Source organism: Cimex lectularius, unplaced genomic scaffold (assembly GCF_000648675.2).
Source record: "Cimex lectularius strain Harlan isolate CLEC.00 unplaced genomic scaffold, Clec_2.1 scaffold173, whole genome shotgun sequence".
Taxonomy (NCBI): Eukaryota; Metazoa; Arthropoda; class Insecta; order Hemiptera; family Cimicidae; genus Cimex; species Cimex lectularius.
Window position 1 is genome coordinate 131892 of NW_019392800.1, and position 23285 is coordinate 155176.

At 33.1% G+C, this 23285-nt stretch overlaps 1 protein-coding gene across 1 annotated transcript; it reads left to right on the plus strand.

The window, feature by feature from the left end:
- Window positions 1-1595: 1595 nt before the first annotated feature.
- LOC106666571 lies at window positions 1596-18015 on the plus strand. The gene is made up of 15 exons (XM_014393858.2): window positions 1596-2016; window positions 9789-10011; window positions 10172-10324; window positions 10582-10635; window positions 10731-10865; window positions 10945-11091; window positions 13237-13365; window positions 13431-13612; window positions 14928-14960; window positions 15240-15252; window positions 15387-15629; window positions 15707-15921; window positions 16042-16415; window positions 16602-16707; window positions 16815-18015. The coding sequence occupies exons 1-15, from the start codon at window positions 1624-1626 to the stop codon at window positions 16956-16958; spliced, it is 2544 nt and encodes an 847-aa protein (XP_014249344.1). The 5' UTR covers window positions 1596-1623; the 3' UTR covers window positions 16959-18015.
- The last annotated feature ends 5270 nt before the right edge of the window (window positions 18016-23285 follow it).

Below are 23285 nucleotides of genomic sequence, written 5' to 3' on the forward strand. Positions count from 1 at the left end.
AATATAATTTTTTTTTTGCATTGTATAAATTCATTTTTTTCACATCCTACATGTATTGGTTAAATGTAAACAATGTTTGTAAATCCCAGGCTCTGAAGATGATCTCAATAAAGATCGAAACGTTGGCATGATAAAGAAAATGTTTTTCTAAAACCTACGTCACACCAGACCACATCTCACGATTTCTAAATAATTATCGATTAACAGTCACTAATCACCACACATTAAAAAAAATATTATTGTTTTAATTTGAAATTTATTTTTACATAAAATAATTGGGTTTTTACAAACTATATAAAAATTCATTAGGTACAATTAAAATTACAAATTAAATTTTAAAAAATGTAAAAATAGAGGGTTCTACTTTTAATTTGGGATTTTTAAACATAAAATAATTGGCCTCTTACATAAACCGCATGAAAATTAATTATAAATCTTTTCTTATTGTACCAACTGATTATAAATCGGTAATTAATACAATTAAAATTAAAAATCATTTCAAATAAAGTTTTAAAAAAGTATCTTTTCAAACATTTTTTATTTCATTGTAATTAATTTTCATGTGGTATTTGATGAAAGAGCCCACTTATTATTATTTTTTTAATCATATATTAAAAAAAGAATCCTTTATTTTTAATTTTTTGCAATATGGTTAGGGATGGTTGGGGGGGTTGTTATAATTGTAAGTAATATTTATGTGATTTGTAAGAGCCCAACTTTAAGATCAATATCACAATAAAAATAACGTCAAATTAAAAGACTAATGATTTGTTATGTTTAATTTATATAATTTTTCGTTTTAATTTTAATTAATTTGTATGTGGTCTTCTAGAGCACTATTATTTTATATTTAAATATTTTTTTCAAATGCAATAATTCTAATTAACGTGCCTATATTTCATACTTTCCCCTAAGTTAGTTTGTTGTTTTAAAGAAAGTGTTTATTTGCGATTAAAAAGGGTTAATTTGACGGAAAAAATATACATTCATGGCTGCTTAAAAACAATTTTGTTGCCAATAAAAATATAAATTTAAAAAATATTTTTGAATATATAAATCGACCAGTTTTGTAACAATTGATTAAAAAAAATAACTCAATCCAGTGCCTAGGTCAACCGGGCGATGTAAAATTTAGTTAATACATTAAATTTATCTTTTAGTTCAAATTGTAAAATAATTAAGATGCCGATTTCGAAAAAAACGCAAGTGATTGTCTGAAGGGTTGGGTTTTTGCATCAAAATTTAATTGTAATTATGTTAAAAGTGCCGACTAAAGAAAAATATTTATGCGGTAAATTACTGTTTTATTGTAAAATTCTTGGCCAAACGTTCGCATGCACATTGGAAGAAAAATAATTGCGCATTTCACTCTAGAATGTGTGCATTAATGAAGCTGTCCACTCAAAAATAAGTGTTCTTTGTGTAGAAGATGAGTGGGAACTAAAAAAAACTGATGCACCCTACCAATTGGAGCTTAATTACTCTTCTTTATAATCTATCATTATTCCGTTAGGAAGGGGGGACGGAAATAGTAAATTGATAAGACACGTCGTAAAGGAAGCTTTCTAAGGGAGAGAGTCCCGACAGTTTATTCAATCAGTGAAGTAGCCAGCGAGCAGAGAGATGGCGAGCGGCGCCTCCAAAAAAGAGGGGATCAAACCGGAAGCCGGACGCATCTCGAAGGAGTGCAAATGCATCGGTTCAAATTTGATCACGCAAAAGTTGACCTATGTGTACATATGTGTCGGGTTGGTGCTCGTCACCCAGATCGTCCTCTACGTCTACCTCTACCGTTACATTTCCAGGGTGGAAAGTAAGCTCCACGGCGAGTTGGGACCTGTCAAGGTACGTCCCAAAAGATCTTTGGGAGATTTGGAGAACACCGTGCTCAACCAGGAGTCGGCGAACGTCGAGTACTACAGTCCAGGAGGGAGGAAAGACTTCGACGACCACCAGTACAACAACACGAACAAAACGGAAGATTGGGTCGAATTGTCGTCCCTCTCAAGAATACCGGTGAGTAAGTGCATTTTAGTTGCAACTGTCCTATTGATTCTTCATTAAATCATAGGGGTTGATAAACAATAATATGGCACGGAGGTTTATAGAATATTTTGGATTTGTACGATTTGCCGCAACAAAAAGCAGCTTTTTCAGACTCAAAAATAATATTTCTGACACTGTAGACTTATGCCTAGGGTAAAGAAAGCATATGCCAAAAAGAAGATTAGTCTACATCCTACCTAAGACTGACAAAAATCACCTTTCTCATAGAAAATCCATATTTTACAGCAACGGATTCAGACAGGGGAATTCTTATTGATTCCTTGAATTACTTCTACTTTATAAAATATTTGCAAAGAATTTTTTTTTTTTTATTAATAAAATAATAAACTAATCGGGATATAATGCCGGGCTGTGGGTCAGATAACAGAATATTTACGTAACGTTGAGTTCCTCTGATCGACAATTTTAAACCAACAATTTTACCATAAAACCCACGATTATCGGATTGCCCCGTTGCCCGCATGTTGTCACTACTACAATAACAAATCACTACCCGAGTTTATAAATTTTTTCAGCAGGAAATGATTATTTACTTCAATTCATTTGTCCTAGCTAATGGACATAACGATAAATAAATTGTAGTTTCCTAGGGCAGCATGCGAGTCAACGAAGATTTTGCAATTTAATCATTACTCGGTCCGGCATGCTGTTTGTCTTCCGTTCGATCTTCATCAAAACAAATCGTTTGTTGTCGCGTCTGACTGTCCAAGGACAAAATAGCGCGACCAAAATAACCAAAGATAAAAAGTAGTTTTTTCGAAGAAAAAGTCAAAATGCAGAATGCAAAGGCTACAAAGGCAAAGAAAACAGCACATAACCCCGAGTTCTGTCGCTGACATCAAATAAATACATACAAGAATATCGAAAGAAAAGAGGAAGTAAGAAATGGAGGCCTTGAGATTGCCGACGTTTCACACATCGATCCAGAGGAATGAGGATGCCATACGAAAATACAAATAGACTCCTAAGACAAAATGAAATATAACCCGACCCAAAACGTCGCTAGCCCCATCTTAGAAAATAGGAATAATCTGCTAATATAATCTAATAATTCAAATACCATCGACTCGAGCTCATTTATGGCTTTCAAATCGAATCTTGATAGTCCTATTTAATCAAAAATTTCCTAACTCGTATTTTCATAGTTCATTTAGTATATTGTAATTAGAAATTTTAATGAGAAATCTGATTACCATACCTAATTCATTATATATTATATTAATTGTAAATTATTTTTTATCTTCAAGGATTTTATATATTTATGATTGCATTCTTTGTTTCATAATATGTTGAGTATTTATTGGCATTTAGGTCGTTTACACTTTACTCATGCAACAATTAAAAAGTAATAAAAAATAAAAATGTAAAAAATCATAAAATCCTAATAAAGACCAAAAATAAATGAAATAGCTGAAGAAATTAAATTAAAAGACAATTTTGACACTTCCAACTAAATATAACAAGTTTAGAAGAATAAAAAGCCTGTGCAGATATTGCCAGGAGTGCAAAGGCCTTGGGATTGTCACATTTACAAACATCCAAAGGATGGCAATGAAATTCAAAGAGACACTTAAGACAAAATAAAATAAAACCTGACATAAAAGAAAACCATCATAAATACAGCCTTATTATGATATTCAGATGGATAGAAAATCGAGACAAAGGGCTACATTTTAACCTAGCAAAACCTCTACACCTTACACCATCAATTTTCCAGGTTGAAATAGGGAATGACTAAGGTATCTCAAGTTCCTATGAAAAATAAAATCAGGTAACTGATGTGCCACAACATGAGAGGATAGAAGGAAAAGAACAGGCTGACTAACTAGCAAAGACAAGACCAGCTTTGGACCAGAACAGCAAATTGGCATTAACGGCTTACTAACACCTAGAGCAAGAAGTAAAGAGGAATCCTGGATAGTGATCAACTATTTTCAGGGTAGTGCACTTTTCTGGGTTTGGAAATAAACAAAGGTCAATGCCACAATAGATCTTTTAGGTCACAGTGGAAAGAAAGGGGAACTTTTGTCACCAGCGATCCCAAAGTAGAAAAAAATCCCTTAATGGTAGGTAACAAATAGACTATTATTATACTAACTAGGGACAAAGGTCTAATAAAAAATATGAAAATCACTAATAACTTCGGTTTTTATATAGATCATAGATTGACTACTGATCATAATTGACTGGCATTAGTTAGAATGAAAAATCGAGTTTACTCAGAAAAAGAACCTCACCCTATTAACTGTGATTCTATGTACTGAACTTTCCCCCTACCTGAAGAAACCCTTTCCACATATGATAACTCCCTCTGATCTGTTACTAAAAAACTATCTCTCAGTTGTTTCCCCCATCAGGAGCGACAATGATAAATCAAACCTATTGGCAGCCAACTTAGAATCCATCTTTACTGCCCATCAAGACATAAATGGTGTCCCTCACGCACAACAGATAATACATATATACATAATCTTAGTGTGCCACGTCTTCTTCATCTCCCTCTCAACCTTTGTCATCCTTCTGAAATGAAGTACCCATTCACAAATCCCCAAGTAGAAAATTTCCTAGGCATGATCTAATTACTTCTACTATACTTTGAAACCTCTCACAAAAGGCCATAGTTTTCTTAACTAAAATATATAATGCCATCCTACGAACCACTCACTTTCCTCTCTTATGATACATAATATTCCGACATTTTTCTCATTCCTACCTCCAATGTCCTAGAACACCTTGCGCTTATCAAAGACTGGTGCAAAAAGTGGAGAACAAGACCGAATGAAGAAAGTGTACTTAGTGCACAGTTACATTGAAAAAACAATCTTGCCCTCCACTGTACATAAACCATACCAACTTCCATCAAGTCAAATTCTTAGGACTATAACTAGACAACAGACTTAAGGGATAACAACTTAACAGAAGACTTGAACAACTACGAAAACTATTAGGAACGAAATCTGTCTTGATTGTCAACACTAAACTAACCTTATACAAGAATTTATTGTAACCACTTTGGACATACGGAATGGAAATGTGTGGCTCTACCTAGCCACCCAACATTCAGCGCATCAAATCCTGTTCAAAAGTCCTTGGACCAATCATCAAAGCTCTTTACTATGTCACTAACCTCACTATCCACAATGACCTCAACATTTTGTCAACAAACTGATCCATTCTCAATTCCAATAGTTTGACACCAACCTCTTGATCCATCCTAACCCTACTGTTCGAGCCCTTTCTACAAATTCCCTTCCCAAGAACCCACCACTTCACCTTAATCAATGATGCCCTCTAGACCTTCTTGCCCCTTAATCCCTCACACTGAATGTCAGCGTTGGTAGTTTCTCATGGCATGTGTCCTCAGGTGCAGCGCTGGCATTAGTATTAGTGCTGTGACCATTAGATCAAGTGTGGCACCTGGGTTGCTCTGGAAACTCAATTGCATCCATTCGTTATCTCATACTAAAATCTTATCTGTATAACAGTTTCTTTCAAGTACAAACTTTCAGAACATCCTTCTCCACTATCCTCTGCAGCAAATGTTCCACATGGCAATATCCTTGGTCCCATGATGAATACACAAAAATATTACTATAATTTACAAGTCTGTCATATCTAATTGCTTATTAATTATGACTATCATGTTATTTGTTGATCATTATCAAATTATCCTCAGATTGTAATGTATCTATTAAAAGTCGATGACCTGTAGTTAAACTAGATATTCATTGATAAAAATGTACTATTGTGGGCCAAATCTAATTAAAATCTTAGAACAATAAAATAAATTTCTGGTAGATTAGATTTTTTCTATAGAGGAGTCATGTAAAAGTGAATCTTTCAAAATAGTTATAAACAATAAATAAAATTAGATTATAAAATACGATTTTATACAGTATCAAGGATGTTGACATTCTATTTGTTAATGAAACAAATGTTTTAAATTCTTTTCATCCTCGTTGAAATATAATCGGCTATCATTTGGTCATTATCAAATTTACGCAGTTTCATTATCTCCATTCAAGATATCGAGAAAAAAACTGTCGTAGTCATTATTTATGGGTTTAATGATTTTAATGATCACGTCCAAATTTAAGAAAATATGTGCTGTTCATACTGAATCCTACGATTTTACCCTACTCTCTTGTCATTCCATGGCACACTACTATTTATTATTAATTAAAGTGTCAGTGTTCATATTATAATAAAACAAAAATATTTTTGTTATAGAATAAATAGGTATCGTTGTATCTTGATCTACGTAAATTCAATAGTAATTTCTTCATACTTTTTTTCTTCAAAGAAAGTACTGCTGTCTAAGAAGGACATTACCTGTTCCCTTAATGATTACAGATTAAGATTTAAAAAATACATTCAAATTAGTTTGAATATAGTAAATATATAGTCATGATCGAAGGGATAGATTTATTGAAATATCAAAAGCTTGACAAATTATCGGCTTATTTTCTTTTTAATCGGCCTCATCACTGATTATCTTTTACTATAAAATTGCAGGATTTTAAGCTGATGCCAATTATATCAAGTTAATGTTAAAAAATGAGAAAAATGTTTATCATGAGCACTGGCGCTAAGTTAACTAATAAACAGAGTAGTGTAAAACTGTCAATATAAATAATGGATTTTTTCAATGACATAATTACATAATTTTAAAGTGAAACAAATATTGTCCTTTTTTTAATATATAACCGTAGGCTGAATATTTGGTTTAGGTTCATCAGTGTACCAAGAAAAGTCTTTGACTGTTTTTTTTTCTTTTTTCAATCCTTTTTGTTATATAAGTTTGTTTAGAAGTTTTGTTTAAATTAACAACCCTAGGAACCATGACTATTGGATATGCTCTAATTAGGATGTTCTTCTTCTTTCGTTTAAGTTTTAACCCTTTTGGGAATTCTTAGAAATATTGAATAATAACTTTAAATTCACTAATTTCGTGGTCCGCTTGACCAATTAATATATTACAATTAATTAAGGTTTTTAGTTGAGATAAAAAAGTCAATGGCACGAGGGGGATTTGAACCCACAATTTTCGGATTGATACGCCGCTGCTCTACCACTTGAGCTATCGTGACCTCGATCCACTCGGACACTAACTTCCCATCTCAACCCCACCTTTTGAGTTTTCCCTCCTTTTTGCCATTTTTCAAATGTCGTGTAATCGGATTGGATTCTCGGCGACAAATGAAATGGCCACGGAGAGCTTTAGTGAAGTATACTTCATTTTTAATCATTAAATTCACTAATTTCATGGTCCGCTTGACCAATTAATATATTACAATTAATTAAGGTTTTTAGTTGAGATAAAAAAGTCAATGGCACGAGCGGGATTCAAACCCACAATCTTCAGATTGATACGCCGCTGCTCTACCACTTGAGCTATTGTGACCTCGATCCACTCAGACACCAACTTCCACTGAAAAATGGCAAAAAGGAGGGAAAACTCATAAGGTGGGGTTGAGATGGGGAGTTGATGTCCGAGTGGATCGAGGTCACGATAGCTCAAGTGGTAGAGCAGCGGCGTATCAAGCTGAAGATCATGGGTTCGAATCCCACTCGTGCCATTGACTTTTTTATCTCAACTAAAAACCTTAATTAACTGTATAATAACAATTATTAAAAATATAAACCATAAACCCATACATAAAAATAAGAAAGGGCAATACAAAATGAATTGTTAAACTATTTCCAGTAGAACACAAATTTAACAGCTAAGATGTATTTTTTCCTCCCTTATAATATTTGATATGCATATAAATCAATATCCACTCCAACAAAACGTTGAGTTATAATTTGATCATTAGCTGAGAATTAATTTTGTATGTTGGTTCCAGCCAAAGACAAAGAAGAAAAGCATAATTTAGAGTTCTTCCTTTAAATTGATTTGTACCCTTCAAGTGTGACAGCCTTGTGTCTGTTTAATTTGGTAAATATTCTTTGACAGGCGACAATTTTTCTTAACAATTTAAGATCTAAATCATGGGTGATAAGAATAAAATGATCCATGTTTCATATTTTGGACACTTCAAGCATGTGATTAAAGACAAAAAGAAGTTGAAAAATAGATTTGGCACTTCTCAGTCAGTGATACGATCAAGATCATATGTGCATAAAACATCAAAACTCACTTAAACTTCACATTGAAGCAGAAAAATATCAATTAGTTTAAAGCATTCCAAAAAATAGAGTTTAATAATTGGGGTTATTATTTTCATTGACTTAAGCTTAAAATTGATCCTACTGGAGAACAAATGTTTGGTCTACTTCAATATAACATGAAAATTTCATTGCCATTCTTAAAACGGCACTTGGTATAACCGGAAAGGTAAGATTGTATTTGTTGTGTTTTTAATTATTCTATTAATTAATTAAATAACTGTACCATACACAGTATGTAATTTCCTATTGCTTTAAATAAAATAAATTAAGCAGAAATGTTCAATGATGATAAAGTCCCTTTTCACCTGTATTTCTTTTATTATTTATTATTTGCCCTTTTCCCATATGTGAAAACATAGCTTAGAAAAACCAAAGATATAATGGAACACTGTATTAATGAATACATTCAGTGAAATTCTGCAAGTGTTTGTAAGAAAAAAGATTCTGTATGGGACAAGGGACATTTTTGTTATAACTAAATTTCTGTCTTGTATAAGTTACAAATTTCACAAGTCAATTACTCCAACAGTTCTGCTCAATATACACAGCAGGAATATACGCTATATACCAGGCTCTAAGGTACAGACAAACACTGGGGCAGTCAAACCTAATAATAATGTCTGTTTCCAGGTTTCTGTTTGCAAAAATTAAGACACCAAAAAAATAACATGGCACACATAGAAGCCCTGATAGTTGGTCTACTAATCAGATGGAACAAGACAAATCAAGGCAAAAATAATTTGGTTGAGAGGACACAGTGCAATACCCCACAATGAAAAGGCAGACAATGAAGCCAAATAAGCTATCAAATTAGAAATGCTACACAAAAATATTATCGTCCCACAAGATATAAAACGAGAAATAAAACTAAGAGCCTATGGCAAACGGAATTCGACAACAAAAGGCAAATTCTATGCAAACATACAACATAAAATACCAAAAGAAAAGTACATTGGTTCGAAAAATATGATAGTCAGAACCTACAAATAATCACAAGCAGACTGCGATTTTGGCACACATGTCTGAAAGAACATCTAAACAGAATAAACATAATAGAAAACCCATACAGCAGATCGCAATGTGAAATATACACAAGCGAAATAGAAAGTTTCATGGAGATGCTGAAAGAAAATTTAATTCAGTTTCCGACAAGTACACAACAAGTTCAAATACATAAAAAAAGTAATCAAGGAACTCTACACATTTATCAAAAACAATAAAATAGAAATATAGAACCTAATAAAAGACTTATTGTTAAATCAATATTTAATTTACTACTATATTTAATTGTTGATAGTTAAATTATGAGTTTTGAAACATTATTTATTATTATATTGGCTAATCCAACTAAATGGAAAGCCATCTAAAAAAGTAAAATAAATTTAAAAAGTTTAAAAAGATATAAAATTATACAAATAAAACTTTTAAACTGATTTAAAATGGATCTGAATATAATCATATGAGTCTTCTGTTTTGTCTTTTGAATAACACCTTAAATTACAAAATTTTTCCAGATGATGAAATGACAACACGCCATATCTGTTTAGGTTGCTGCCATTCAAGAATACTGCTTGGCCACAAAAAAATATTGCCCTGCAGCAGAAATGGGCCCTATTGGTCCAGCAGGTGAGCCAGGCCCGGCTGGAGAAAAAGGGCCTAAAGGTGATAGAGGGGAGAGGGGATTCAAAGGAGAGATGGGACGTCGAGGACCGGAGGGACCTCCTGGTCATCCTGGACCAAAAGGGCACATTGGTTTCAAAGGGCTTAAAGGTTCGTGGTTTATAATTTGTATAGTTCTCTTTATTATCTTGTTATAATTATCATTATCATATTATCATTATATCTGACTCAATTTTTCAATCTGATTCGATAATTGTTAGAAATACTATATAAACTTATGAACAAATGGTATGATAAGAATACTTCACAGGTGACACAGGCATGGATGGACGCGATGGACTTCCTGGTGAGCCGGGCTTAGACGGTGTTAGTGGGAGAAATGGAAAAGATGGAACACCAGGGTTACCAGGAGAGCCAGGGCTAAATGGATTGCCTGGTACTCCAGGAATCAACGGCACAAACGGTTATTGAGTAATATAACTACAATTTATACAGTAAATATTTAATACATTTTATTTTTCATTACTTATATCAATTATATGATGAACCCTTGATAATTTTTTTTTAAATTTCATTCTGAGTTATTAGTACTGTATTTAGGAATTTTATTTTTTGTTAATACTTTCATTAGTTTTAAACTATCATAATTTTTGTTTCGTTTTATTATTAACTTATGGTGTTGCCAAATGAAGTTCTGAAGAAAAAATAATAAATGTTTAGGGATCCCTGGTAGTATTGGGCCACCTGGTCCTAAAGGGGAAATGGGGATGAAAGGTAGGTTAAAATTTTGTTTAATTTGTTCAGCTAACATAATTTAATATTTCTATCTGTAAGCTGGTGAAACATGGTTTTTTGTTTTTGTTTTACAGGACTTACAGGTCCAAGAGGTCGTCCAGGGCGTCCTGGTAATCATGGAATACCTGGAACCCCAGGAATCCAGGCATGGGAGGTCACAGTGAACGGAACAAGAAGTTCAGAGCTGTTGATACCACCAGCGATTGTAGGTAAGTTATACAAAGTAATTACAGCTCCAATGTTTAAATTATGCACATACTTTTACCAAAATTTGACATTTGTTTCTAGGCTCTGAGTCAATATTTTCATCCGGCCCGATTGTGTTGAAAGAAGGTGAAAACGTACGACTGATGTGTGCTGCAACTGGGAACCCAAGGCCTGTAGTCCAATGGCAAAAAATGGATAGTCCAACAATCGGTCTAGGGAAATGGAAAGGTTGTTTAAATATTTTATTTTCGCATATTAATCCACATATGTATTTAGTAGTCATAATTGACCTTATTAATTATTTAAATTAATTATACTTTTTATCTAAGCCTAGATCTCCTTTCATCTCAACCAAGACCTTAGATAAAAATTATAATTAATATTATTTTCATTGCCCCTTAAAAATTAATTTCCTTGTAGTGATTGAAATGTTCAATACATATTATTATAAGCATGCCATCCTCTCCCTCTGTCAAGACGACGGATCATGGGCCACATACAATCTTGGCAAAGCCAATGGTTTCGCACAATTCCTCCATTAGAAATATAGCTCCAATCTTGACCCCCAAAAAAATACTTCTAACAAAAATGAAATCCATATCTAACTCACTTCTCCCCTACCCACGTAACTTTTCAAAGGATTAATCCCTACACTAAACTCCCACTTGTCGGGCCACAACCGGTATTACCCCACTCTATAAGCACAGCGAAACAGAGTATTAATTGCTGGGGCATGAAACAATTCCTTAAAGAATGGAATCTGTCCCCCGGACATAGGCAATCGAAGGAGATTCTGAAGGAAATCAAACCAAAAGAATCGAAATGGCTATTCTCTAACTCAAGGAAGGGAATTAGAAGGCTGATAGGTATCCTGATGGGCCATTGCCCCTTGAGAAGACACCTCTTCATAATGGGTATTTAACCAGACCCCTTTTGCCACTTCTGTGAAATAAAAGAAGAAACGGTACGGCACTACCTCACAGAATGTGATAGGTATGCCAGGAATAGATTTGAAACTTTCGAAGGAGAGGGCATTGCCAAATCGCTCCCCAAGATAAAATGGTCCAAAATCTTGGGGTTTGTGAACAGGTCCAAGAGGTTTATGCAGGACACGTGAGCCGACCAAGTCCCGGACCTTTTAGGGAGTCTACCCAGGCATTTAACCCCTCGGGTCTTGGTCGCCCACCCTGCGTAATATATAAACTCCCTCAACCTTTTCCCAGATCACCAGTTCGGCTTGTGTCCTCAATACTTTGTGCAGTGGACCACATATCCTCATCCCTTGAGCATAAACAAAACTGCCTGGGAGCCTTTCTTTATAGTGACACAAGTGTTTGATTGTGTCTGGCATGAGGGTCCCCTGTACAAAACTAAAACCTAACTTTCCAACTACCTTGTACGTAATCCTTCACTCCTAGCTAAGAGAACAATTCTTATGACTTTTTTAAGGATCTGAATATTACCCTTTGGCAGCAAGAGGCCACAGGGCAATGTGCTCAGACCAATTATCAACCTTATCTATACCTCAGATATCCTAACTGCACTCTCCAATCTTCAGACATAAGTGTAAAGCTGTCACCAAAACTGACTGTGTACATTATCTTGGGTTCTATCTCGGCTCACATCACACATATCAACAAAAAACTTTACAAGACACTACTGAAATGGATTTGGACGTATAGAATTGAACTATGGGGCACTAATTCATTGTTCATGTTCTGTACTATGTTTCCAACACTACCCTTCGCCATGGCTCATAAATACCTTTCGTTAAAACCCTAATCCTTAAGAAATTTTCCATATTACACAAACTACTTACTATCTCACATCCCAATCCCTTCGTCTTATCTATGCCCAACATTACCTGCCTCTACAAGTCAGTAAGGCAACTGAAGTGGAGATGTCTGTAGGACCTCCTTACAAATAGTATATGTCGGAGATGAAATGGAATGCAGTGACGTATCTGTCTAACTGTGACGTCGTGACATAGTCGAGACAACGAGTGGATCACAAAGAAGAAGAAGAACAAAGGACAAAGTCAGTCAGTCAGTCGAGCAGTCGTGCCTTTGTCCTCACAGCGAGAGCATCGTCATAATTGTACTTAAATAAATAAACAGAGAGACAACCAAGTGAAATGGATCATTTATTACCCCGTGAAGACGGAGAGATTTCTCCTACATATATAACTATTGAAAAAGCTGGGAGAGAAACAATGGTTGTTGGCTTCCCACAGGATACATGTCAACAATACAATTTCATTGTGTCTCATTATATAATGTATAAACCCAATTTTTTTTCATGAGTTAGAATTTATTAGCACTCTCACTATCTGACCTTATAAATTTGTATAGTAAAATTCTTTGTTTTTTATAGATACTGCCATCATTGGATCAATATTAAATATAACAAGAGTGAATAGAGAACATATGGGTACTTATATGTGCCTAGCCGGTAATGGAATTCCACCTACAGCTAACCAAACATTCAGTATTGAAGTTTATTGTAAGTGTTCTATCGTAATTGATAGAATTAATAGTTAACTTAATAATGAATATTTTCATTTATAGTTACACCACTGATCACTGTGTCAGTTCAAAATGTTTGGGTCAAAGTTAACAAAAGGGCGACTCTTGTTTGTGAAGTAGAGGCGTACCCAGATGCTGTCGAATATTGGGAAAGTTCTGATGGAAAGTTAATTGAAAGTTCTGATAAATATACTTTGGCTGTTAATGAAACTGGAAAATATACGGTAATTAGCTATTATGTTATATTATATGAGGGGGTTAAAATCAAACTGAAAAAGATGAGCTTCATATTCAGAGGGAACACTTCAAACCACCTGGAGGGTTCTGGTTTCCTAAGGGGAATACAGTGACCAAAAGTTGGAACCCATTCTCAATACTTCTGAATCCCATTCCCAATCATTGGTTATGGGGGGGGGGATGTCCAGGCGTAAAGTAATGGTGCAGCCAGAGAGCATGATAAAAGCACAACTGTCTGTATACAGGCAAAAGAAATTGTCCTTGGCAAGTGCACGATCAGTCTTACAGGTGGTTCAGTGAGCCAGATCCTGTCTGAAAAGTCAATAAATGGAGCATGTCTGTCGAACTATGGGCGTATAGGCAAGCAATTTCCTATCCCATAGCTTGTTGGGATTCATACTTATTCGATGGTGAGACTCCTAGAGGTTACCTAGGGTTTGATGTCATTCAAGTTGTTCTCTTTGTCAGAATATTTTACTGAATGACTGGACTCCCCTAAGGGTGGTTAGCATTCGATTTAAAAAACCAGTGCTGTCCTGTTGTTCGAAAGTTCTCAGCTGGAAGAGTCCCTCCCCTTAGTGTGAAGGGACAACCAATTCCAGCCTGGGAGTATACTGAGAGTTAGGGTAGAACAGCTGTTTGAGCTTCTCTGGCCGAAACGTGTCTGACAGACCCACCCAGTTCTGGTCAGGCACTTAATGCTGGCCATCCATCGGAAGGCGCAAGTGGGGAAGAATCTCATCCTGACCCTTAGGGATTGGGACATTTTTCTACATGCGAACGTATGAAAAGAGTACCATCCTTTCATAAGCCAGGTGCGGTCGAAAAAGATCCTCATTATCTTACTAAGGTGATATGACCCCCAAAGGGAAATAATGTGCTAATTGTCATGATTTTCAATCTATAATTATTTTTGTGATTTAAAATAATTTGTAAATAACAAACACACCGAACATGGAAAAATGTCGAAACGTGTCTGACAGACCCACCCAGCTTTGATGAGCAGACCAAAATGATAAGTAATGACTGAAATAAAATAAAACACATTCAATTGTAACTCCAGGAAATAGTCAGTTTTTCTTTTTATTTTTCCCTCTTAATTAGCCATGGTTATGCATTAAAGATCAGCAACTAAAAAAAAAGTAATACAATTTTTTTTTTTTACAATCTGTAATTATTATTTACAATATTTAATTTGCGGATACATGAACAACTATATATATGTACAACTATTTACATTGAGGGGAGAAAATAATCAGTGCTATCCTCCCTCTTCACTTTTTTTTGTTTTTTTTTTTACAGTTTACTCGGAAAGGAGGTCGCAGGGCCATTTCCTCTTAAGACGCCTTATGGGGTTGTAGGGATGGGTTCTATCGGACAGGGCTTGGGCAAGACTATTTGGATGATGGGAAAGTTTTTTGTGAAAATTGGTAAATTTNATTTATTATATTCCATAGGCAGAGATAACCAAAAACAAATCATAAAATAATTTTTATATTGCACATGTATTGATTTCTGGGTGCTGCCCACTCTTTTGTTTGCTGTTTTAACTTAAAAAGTATACAGTTTCATGAATTTTCTATTCTCGGAATTCTTTCTTCTATTTCTTTTCAGTATGAATATACAAGTGTGTATATACTTTTCAAGCTGTACCAAAATTTGCAATATAGAACTTAAATAATTAAAATAACATATAATGATGCTCACCAAGTTAAATTACACATCAGTTTATATGATATATTTTATTGATTTTAATTACAGAATTAATTGGAGACGGACCTGCTCCAATTGGTACCACTGTGGTATTTGGCCAAGGCCCTCCAGCTAAAGCTGATTTGAACGATTTATGCCCTCCTCCTGTCCAATGCCCTGAATGCCCCGATCCAAAGGAATTCAAATGTCGACATGGCTTATATTCACTTTACGAACTCCTTGGCAATAGAAATATAGAAAATAGGTCATTGGAAAATAAAACTTATCCTGGTATTCCAAACAGGGCTTTAGGTAAAAAAAAAAAAAAAAAAAAATGGAACTGTGAAATTTATACGACAGCTCCTTTATAAATTTTTCTATTGTATAAGGATGCCAGGTGTACGCTGTTGGGAAGCCTGTATTTCTTAGATCATCCGAGTCTCATTATGGAAGTTGGATGAGAGATCCTGTTTCAAAAAGTGACGACGAGAAGTATTGGGTAACTGAGGAAGAGAACAACGCCTTTCTCTTTGAGTTTGCTAATAAAACACAATATCGAAAAAACATTGCCCCAAAAAAATACAGCCTTCAATATCCTTTTAGTGCAAGTATTTTTTAAGAAAGTATAACTGTCTTGCTACTATTTAATATATTATTCTACTTCAATGAAGCATAAGAAATGTATTACACATGATTAAACCAAATTAATAGCATTTTTTCACAGGGAAATTCTCATGTTATTTACAATGGATCATTTTTCTATCATTATATCGGAAAACAAGACATTGTCAAGTATACACTAGCGACTGGGCAAGTGCGCACCTTAACCCTTCCACTCGCTAAACCATTTGGAGAAAATTTCCTGTACAGGACACAGCACAATTACGTAGATTTTTCAGTGGACGATAACGGTCTCTGGGTTATTTACGGTCTGATTGAAACCAACAATACAGCAGTATTAAAAATTGATCCTGAAACACTGGAGATACAATATGGATATAACATAAGTCTTCAACATCAAAAGGCTGGTGAAACATTTATCGTTTGTGGAGTCCTATATGCTGTTGACAGTACAACTGACAGAAGGACAACAATCAGGTATAAAGCTGATTTATTTCTCTCAGATATATAGATAGCTTTGACGTGAATTATTATATTGCACAATAGACGAATATTGGTTGTGATCCATAAGTTTGTAAAGATTAACCTTTAAGTACACCTAATCAACCTTTGTGTTGTTACTCAGTTACTAATTTAATAGATAATAATCATGAATAATTTCAGATTTGCATTTGATCTATTTAAAGGAGGACTTTTGGATGATGTTAATCTTGAATTCACAAATCCTTTTAGAAAAACAACAATGATCGGCTATGATCACAAACACAAGGTAAATTAATTCATTCAATCTGTTTGAAAGTTTAATTTTTATCAATAATTTATTTTCAAAACCAATCTACTGTAAAGTTTAAAAATTGTTTTATATTCCTTAAATAGGAGCTCTACACATGGGATAAAGGTAATCAACTGACCTATCCAATAAGATATCACGAGATGAGTTATAATTCATCAAAAGAAGATAAAGGGGATCTGGAGGCTCAGCCGTTGCAGTCAGGATATGAAGTTTTTCCTCAAGAATAATGCAATACCTAGTTAAATATGGCAATTTCTTTTCAATTAATCTTTAGAACCATCATTATACAATGTCAAGATTATTTTAGTCTTGTTTAGTGTAGTGGTACTTATTTGAAGCAACTGAATTATTTGTACGAACGAAATGACATCCACTCTAGATAATGATAGAATAAACATTAATTAAATTGTTTTAAGGCAACTGTCTTTATTCATTTCATTACATATTTATCAAACTTCCATAAATTAAATGTCTATTTATTTATATTTTACCAAGACCATTAGTATGCCATGAAAATCTTAATTTATCTAATTATTTCTAAGAGCAAAGGCTGATCAATATAAACGAATTCACATTTAGATTTAATATATAAATTTTTCTTATCGTAAGTGAAAATGTGTAAATATTTTACAATATGTTTGATGTACACTTTAACAAGTAAGAAGTGAAATTGTTACCATTTTTTCATTTGCACTAGTGTACTTGCTCATTATTCATATTTTACAACCTTCAAATCATGGGAGTTAAAAGGAAGAGAATAAATTGTAATAATGTTTTTCAAATTGTTATAATAATTATACTGTATTCAATTCATAAATATTGCAAATTTGTACATAACCTATCAAATTATTTTTACTTTGTATAATTGTATGTATAAATTCAATATTAGTGAAAAAACATTTATAAAAATTATACCCATAAGAAATTATACATCTAATGTTTGTTGTTTTTTAGTAATTTATTTTCTTTAACCCCTAAAATTTTATGCATTTGGTGACAACAAAAAACTAACTTGTAATCAAAATCACTTCTTAAAAATGGTCCTCAGTTAACTTGTATTTCTTATTTTTAAAAGAGATCTTTATACTTTTGTAAATACAATTCATTGAATGTTTTATGATAACGAAAATTGCCGCAATTCAAAAATGGAACAACTCATCTCATTCTCTAAGAATAAGACCTGTTGTTACACTTTAACATAAGTTAAGTTAATCACTACTCCATGCCCATTTACCTTCGATTATTAACAACTTGTCAACTACAATAAAATCCTCTCATTAATGAGTAATTTTTTATTTTCTCCCTGCCCAAAGAGGTTAGTGTTTGGTTCAACAAATGTTCATAATCACAATAACAAGAATATTTTTCTCAAAAAATTACAATCTCTTTTGTTTTAGTGACAAACATAAATGACCAACAAAAGTCTTAGATATAGTGTAAGCAAGAATTTGATATGAAAATAAATGTTCTAGAAATAATATTAATTAATATATAATGAATTAATACAAAATTAATATTAAACTATAGTATTACTATTAAATTTGATAAGGTGATATACACCTTCTTTGTTGTAAGATTGAAGGGATTGGGATTCATGAAAACTTCTTAAATGGCTCAAGGATTACTTAAAAATACACTGATGGACAAAATTAATGCACTACCCTTAAATTTTAATTTATTTAGGTTTATTCATATTTTGCATACCAAAAATAGGTTTGGTTGTAAAAATAAGACATTTAAAAAGAAATGTTTATTACCTAATTCTAAAAAACAATTATTAAGAAAAGAACAACAAAAAACAACATAAAATGTTTTTAAAAAAAATTTTTTTACCCCTTTAATACCCTGTATTTCCACCTCTGGGACGAATCATATACTGATATGATAGATATTTGAATAGAATACAAAGCCTTTGCATTCCTGGCAAAAGGTTTGTCATAAAATCATTAGTAATTCCTTCCCATTCATAAAAAACAGCCATTTCCAACTCTTCTAGTGTGTTAGGACCTTGGTTTTGACGTCATACTTGTAGCTTAAGTTCGTCCCAAATGTGTTCGATTGGGTTCTGGACTTTGAGCTGGCCACAGCTTCCAACCTCATTCAGGTAGTCATCCACATACGTGCTCTATGGTGCCGGGCATTATCTTGCATTAGCAAGACTCTCACTGAAGTAGGGGGGGGGGGAATAGCACTACAAGTTTTTTCATTATGTCTTGCAAGTACCTCTGTGAAGTTAAAAATTTCCTTGCACAACAGCCAATTTGGTGCGAGTGTCCAAAGAAATTCCACCCCAGAAAATCAATGGCCCACCATGGAATGCCACCTGAGGAGCCGTACAGCATGGGGCATTTGCCTTTCTCCTGAGCGTCTTCATGTGAAATTACACCCATCTGAACATCTGAGGCTGGCTCACACCTCATCTGTAAAAAGAACTCATCCCCAATCTTCCTGTGTCCAATTCACATGTACCTGAGTGAATTGAAACCTGGCCATTTCCTGAGCCGTGGTAAGAAGAATTGGGTGCCGGGCCCTGAGTTTATTTTCATTGGGTCGTCTTCTTACAGCCCTGGAGGAAATTGAAACATTTTCGACTTGTCTTATCAAATTTCTTATCTCATTTCCCGTAATGCTGCGGTTTCATAGAGCCTGATGACAGTTGAATCTATCGTCCCTAGGTCGACCCTAACCTGGACTTCTAGTGAGAACTCTGTTTTTTCTTTGAAGCGCCGAAAAACCGTTCCCATTGTATTGATTTGCATTTTGTCTCCTGGTGACTCTGCACTGGCTGTTTCCTTCCTCTAAAACCTCAGGATCTAATCCATAAAAAACAGAACAAAGATAACATTTTTGAAGAAAAAATGGATTTAAGACAGCAAAGTGCTAAGACAAAAAAGAATTGGCGGACTAAGAAGATCAGAGATGACAAAATTTTCATAAGACAAATCTCAAAATCAAGACATTAATCAAATTAATATTTTAGACAACTTACCATTGACTACATGTTTTAAACCAATGTTCATTTTTCTCTCAATCGTCTCCGGTCATGCTGAGCTGGCTGTTCTCACTGTTTTGCCTGTCAGCAATTTATCTTCTTCAGTGGTCTGCATGTTGTTTGTCAACATTCAAAGTTGTACAAATCATTTGACTTGTATGTTGACTGAAGATGGTGAAAAGATAAAATGCATCTTAGTGATAATAATCAGAAAGGATGACCAGTGACAATCAAGTCATAGGTTCATCTTAAAACATTTTACCAATTTAATCTATCAATAGAATTGGGAACTATAAATAATTTGTTTAAACAAAAAAAATGTATTTCATAACTTTTTCTCACTCTATCTCTCTATATTAAGGCACATTTCAGTGTGCATTGTTACAATACAAAGTTGTGAGCAATTAATTTACTACAAAAATTCGCTTAGGCAAGTTTTAAATAACGAATTTAGAACAATATAATTGACAATTAATTTTAAATTCATCTTCTATTTAAATTGATAATAAGTTAGTCCTAAGTTACCCTCATACACATACACACAAAATAAACAAAATGGTCAATGAGATGGCAGGGAAATCTTCTTTTTATAATGCATCCTTTTAGAAAGGTTTTAAATGATTAAAAATGTTTTCTCCTTAAAAAATAAATATACTCTGTTAATATGTTCTAGGACAATAATTATATATACATGTATGTAATAACCATTTTTAATATCAGTACTATTATGATAACACAATTAATACTACTAAAATACTATTAATCACTATCAGGATTATTTCTATCTTGTTAAGAACTAAGATAAAATGAAACTCAAAAACCTGCATCATGAGAAAGAAATGTTTAAGCATATCATCATAGATTAAGAAGACAAAGGATATTAAGATAAATATTAAAACAAAACAGCCAAGTGGGTGACAAAAAAAATACCTGATCAATTTCAATGGCCTAGATGAGATTCATATTATTTTTCTTCCAATGAGTTAAACAAAAAATAAATATATGTGGTGACGTTCTTGATAGACAGGACGGAAAGATACAAAATACATTTCTCAGAATTATTCATCTACCAAAAAGATCACAGACACTGTTATTAGGGAAACAATTTAATATATAACCTTTTATTTTAATTTTCTGTTGCATTGAATCAATTATTTGTATAATTAAATGCAGTGCTTTTTAATATTTCTCTTTTCTTAATGAATGGATATGAGAGTTTGTACATTATTGAGGAGTAAAAGTACAAAAGATTACAACAATTCTTATTGACCTGTTGTTTCATAATCTGATGAAGTTGTGAGGACCTTTCACATTTGGACACCTTTTTCATTTGTTTTTGTCAACGTTCCAACCTTTATTCGGGTCATCTTCAGGGAATAAAGTGTGGTGCTATTCTTGTGGTGTTACATTGGTTTTGTGTGAAAGTGTTGTGCAACAATGACACCAAAATAAAAGCATCACACTTTATGCCCTGAAGATGACCCGTATAAAGGTCAAAATGTCGGCAAAAAATGAAAAAGGTGTTTTCTAAACTACCTCATTCTTGCCCGCTCCTCACGACTTAACAAATTACAAAAAGCATTCTTTCTTTTTTTCTTTTAGATTATAGGATGAAACATTATGTACTGCGACTTCTAATAAATCAAAGACTAATGAATTTTAAAAACCTTATATGTAATAATTAGTCTAATTATATATTAGTATAGTATATGGTACTTAATAAAATATAATAATTGGCTGTTTAAAATATTTTATTTTATTATTTTCTCATGATTAGGTGTAAATTTAATAGCTATGGTTTTCAATTTAATAAAATAAAAATTTCTTTGAGATAAAATGCATTTATCACATATTGCATCGAATTTACAATATTATTAATTAAAACAAAGCAGATTGATTTTATCAGGTACATGCTAGGTTCAATTATATCTGTAATTTCTTTAAGAGCGTAATTACATTAATTTTAGAAACTATGATTTCTTATCTGTATACATTTAGACTCCATTATGTACAGTACAAATGTATTAATTCCTTAAAATTTAAAAGTACAGCATACAAGTTTTTTAACAAATCAAATTTGTTATTAAGCAAAGCTATTTTTATTTGGTCTAGACTATCACTACAATTTTATTTTAAATAGTTGAATAAAAAACTTTTATAAAGTACCGCAAATAATAAAATTCAGTAGGAAACAAATGAGCGAGAAAAAAGACTACTTCATTATAACACTGTTGCAGGTTATTATTATTATTATTATTATTATGTAACCATATTCAATTGAAGAAGCTAATTTAATGATCAAATTTCTATTGACTAAAGTTTGAACTGTCTTTGACTAAAAAAGTAAATTTTAAAAATAGCTTTCTTAGTTTAACTTTTCAATATTGAATTTGATGCGTTTAAAGTTAAATGTATATAAAATATAAGAATGTATAGCAATGATCAGTTGCAGACTGCTATGAGTGGAAAAACTTACTTTTATTCTTTCAATCATGTTTCACATATTAGTAACGGTTGGACAAACATCTAGTGCTTTGTCGCTGGCCCTCTACACGTAAAATGGAAAATTGGGCCTTTTTTCTTTCAAGCATCTTTCACACTGTCTCTTTTCTGTTGTTTCTCTTAATTTGTTAAGTTGCTCACCTCTCATTGTGCATGAACCCCATTGTTAACATTGTCAAATTACTAATAAAAGTAAAAAAACATATACATACAAATCTTTCTGTCAAAGGAAACATTGCAATCCCATGCAGCAGCAGGATAATTGTAAACATTTAAATTCAACATATAACAAACTATATTGAACAGAAATGATGAAGGTGAGGGTGAGTGTAGATTCTCTTTTGTAAAAAGTGGTTCTACTCACAGATTTTGTGAAAAAAACCTGTCTACTCTTAGGACATAGTTGTTACTCAAACATATTTATATATATCTAACATAAACCATATATATAAATAAATACAGTTAATAAGATATATATAAATATGTTTGAGTAACATCTAAACCCACAAGAGACCCAATTGAGTGATCAAATATTGAAGTTTAATTTAACATATCTTCTGGGCCAGATGTATGTAAATTTGTAAATCTTGAAGTTGAGATGGTTGTTCAAACAAAAAAAGTAATGTGAGAATAAGTAGTATTCACTGGTTGCTAATCATTCGTCACAATTTCATCATCTAGGTCCACCTATTTTCCTTGTATATTTTAAGGGTCTAGAATAGCATACCTACACACCTGACCTAAGCACACATGGCAAAAACAGGGGGACCAAAAATGATCAGAGTCAGTCGCATTACTGACCAATTGGTATCCAGGTTTGAAGAAAGTCCAAGAAAGAAAGTGCATGAATGATTTTAATGTTAAATTGACATACAATTCTTTAGTAATTGTAACTTTCTAGTAAACGGATATATTTTGGTTCTATGGAAAACAGTAAATCATCAACATCCGTAGGTTCAATATTAATGCAAATTTCAACCAAGACCTTACATAAAAAGAATAATTAATTGAAAGAAGTAATTTGGTCAATTTGACCACTAAACATAATGGAATTAATGAA

Bases quoted from the DNA above. Each gene is read 5' to 3' on its own strand.
- LOC106666571 (XM_014393858.2), top strand. From the start codon at position 1,624: ATGGCGAGCGGCGCCTCCAAAAAAGAGGGGATCAAACCGGAAGCCGGA. The intron at 2,017-9,788 runs GTGAGTAAGTGC...ATATCTGTTTAG, and splicing joins CGTCCCTCTCAAGAATACCG to GTTGCTGCCATTCAAGAATA. The intron at 13,366-13,430 runs GTAAGTGTTCTA...TTTCATTTATAG, and splicing joins ATTCAGTATTGAAGTTTATT to TTACACCACTGATCACTGTG.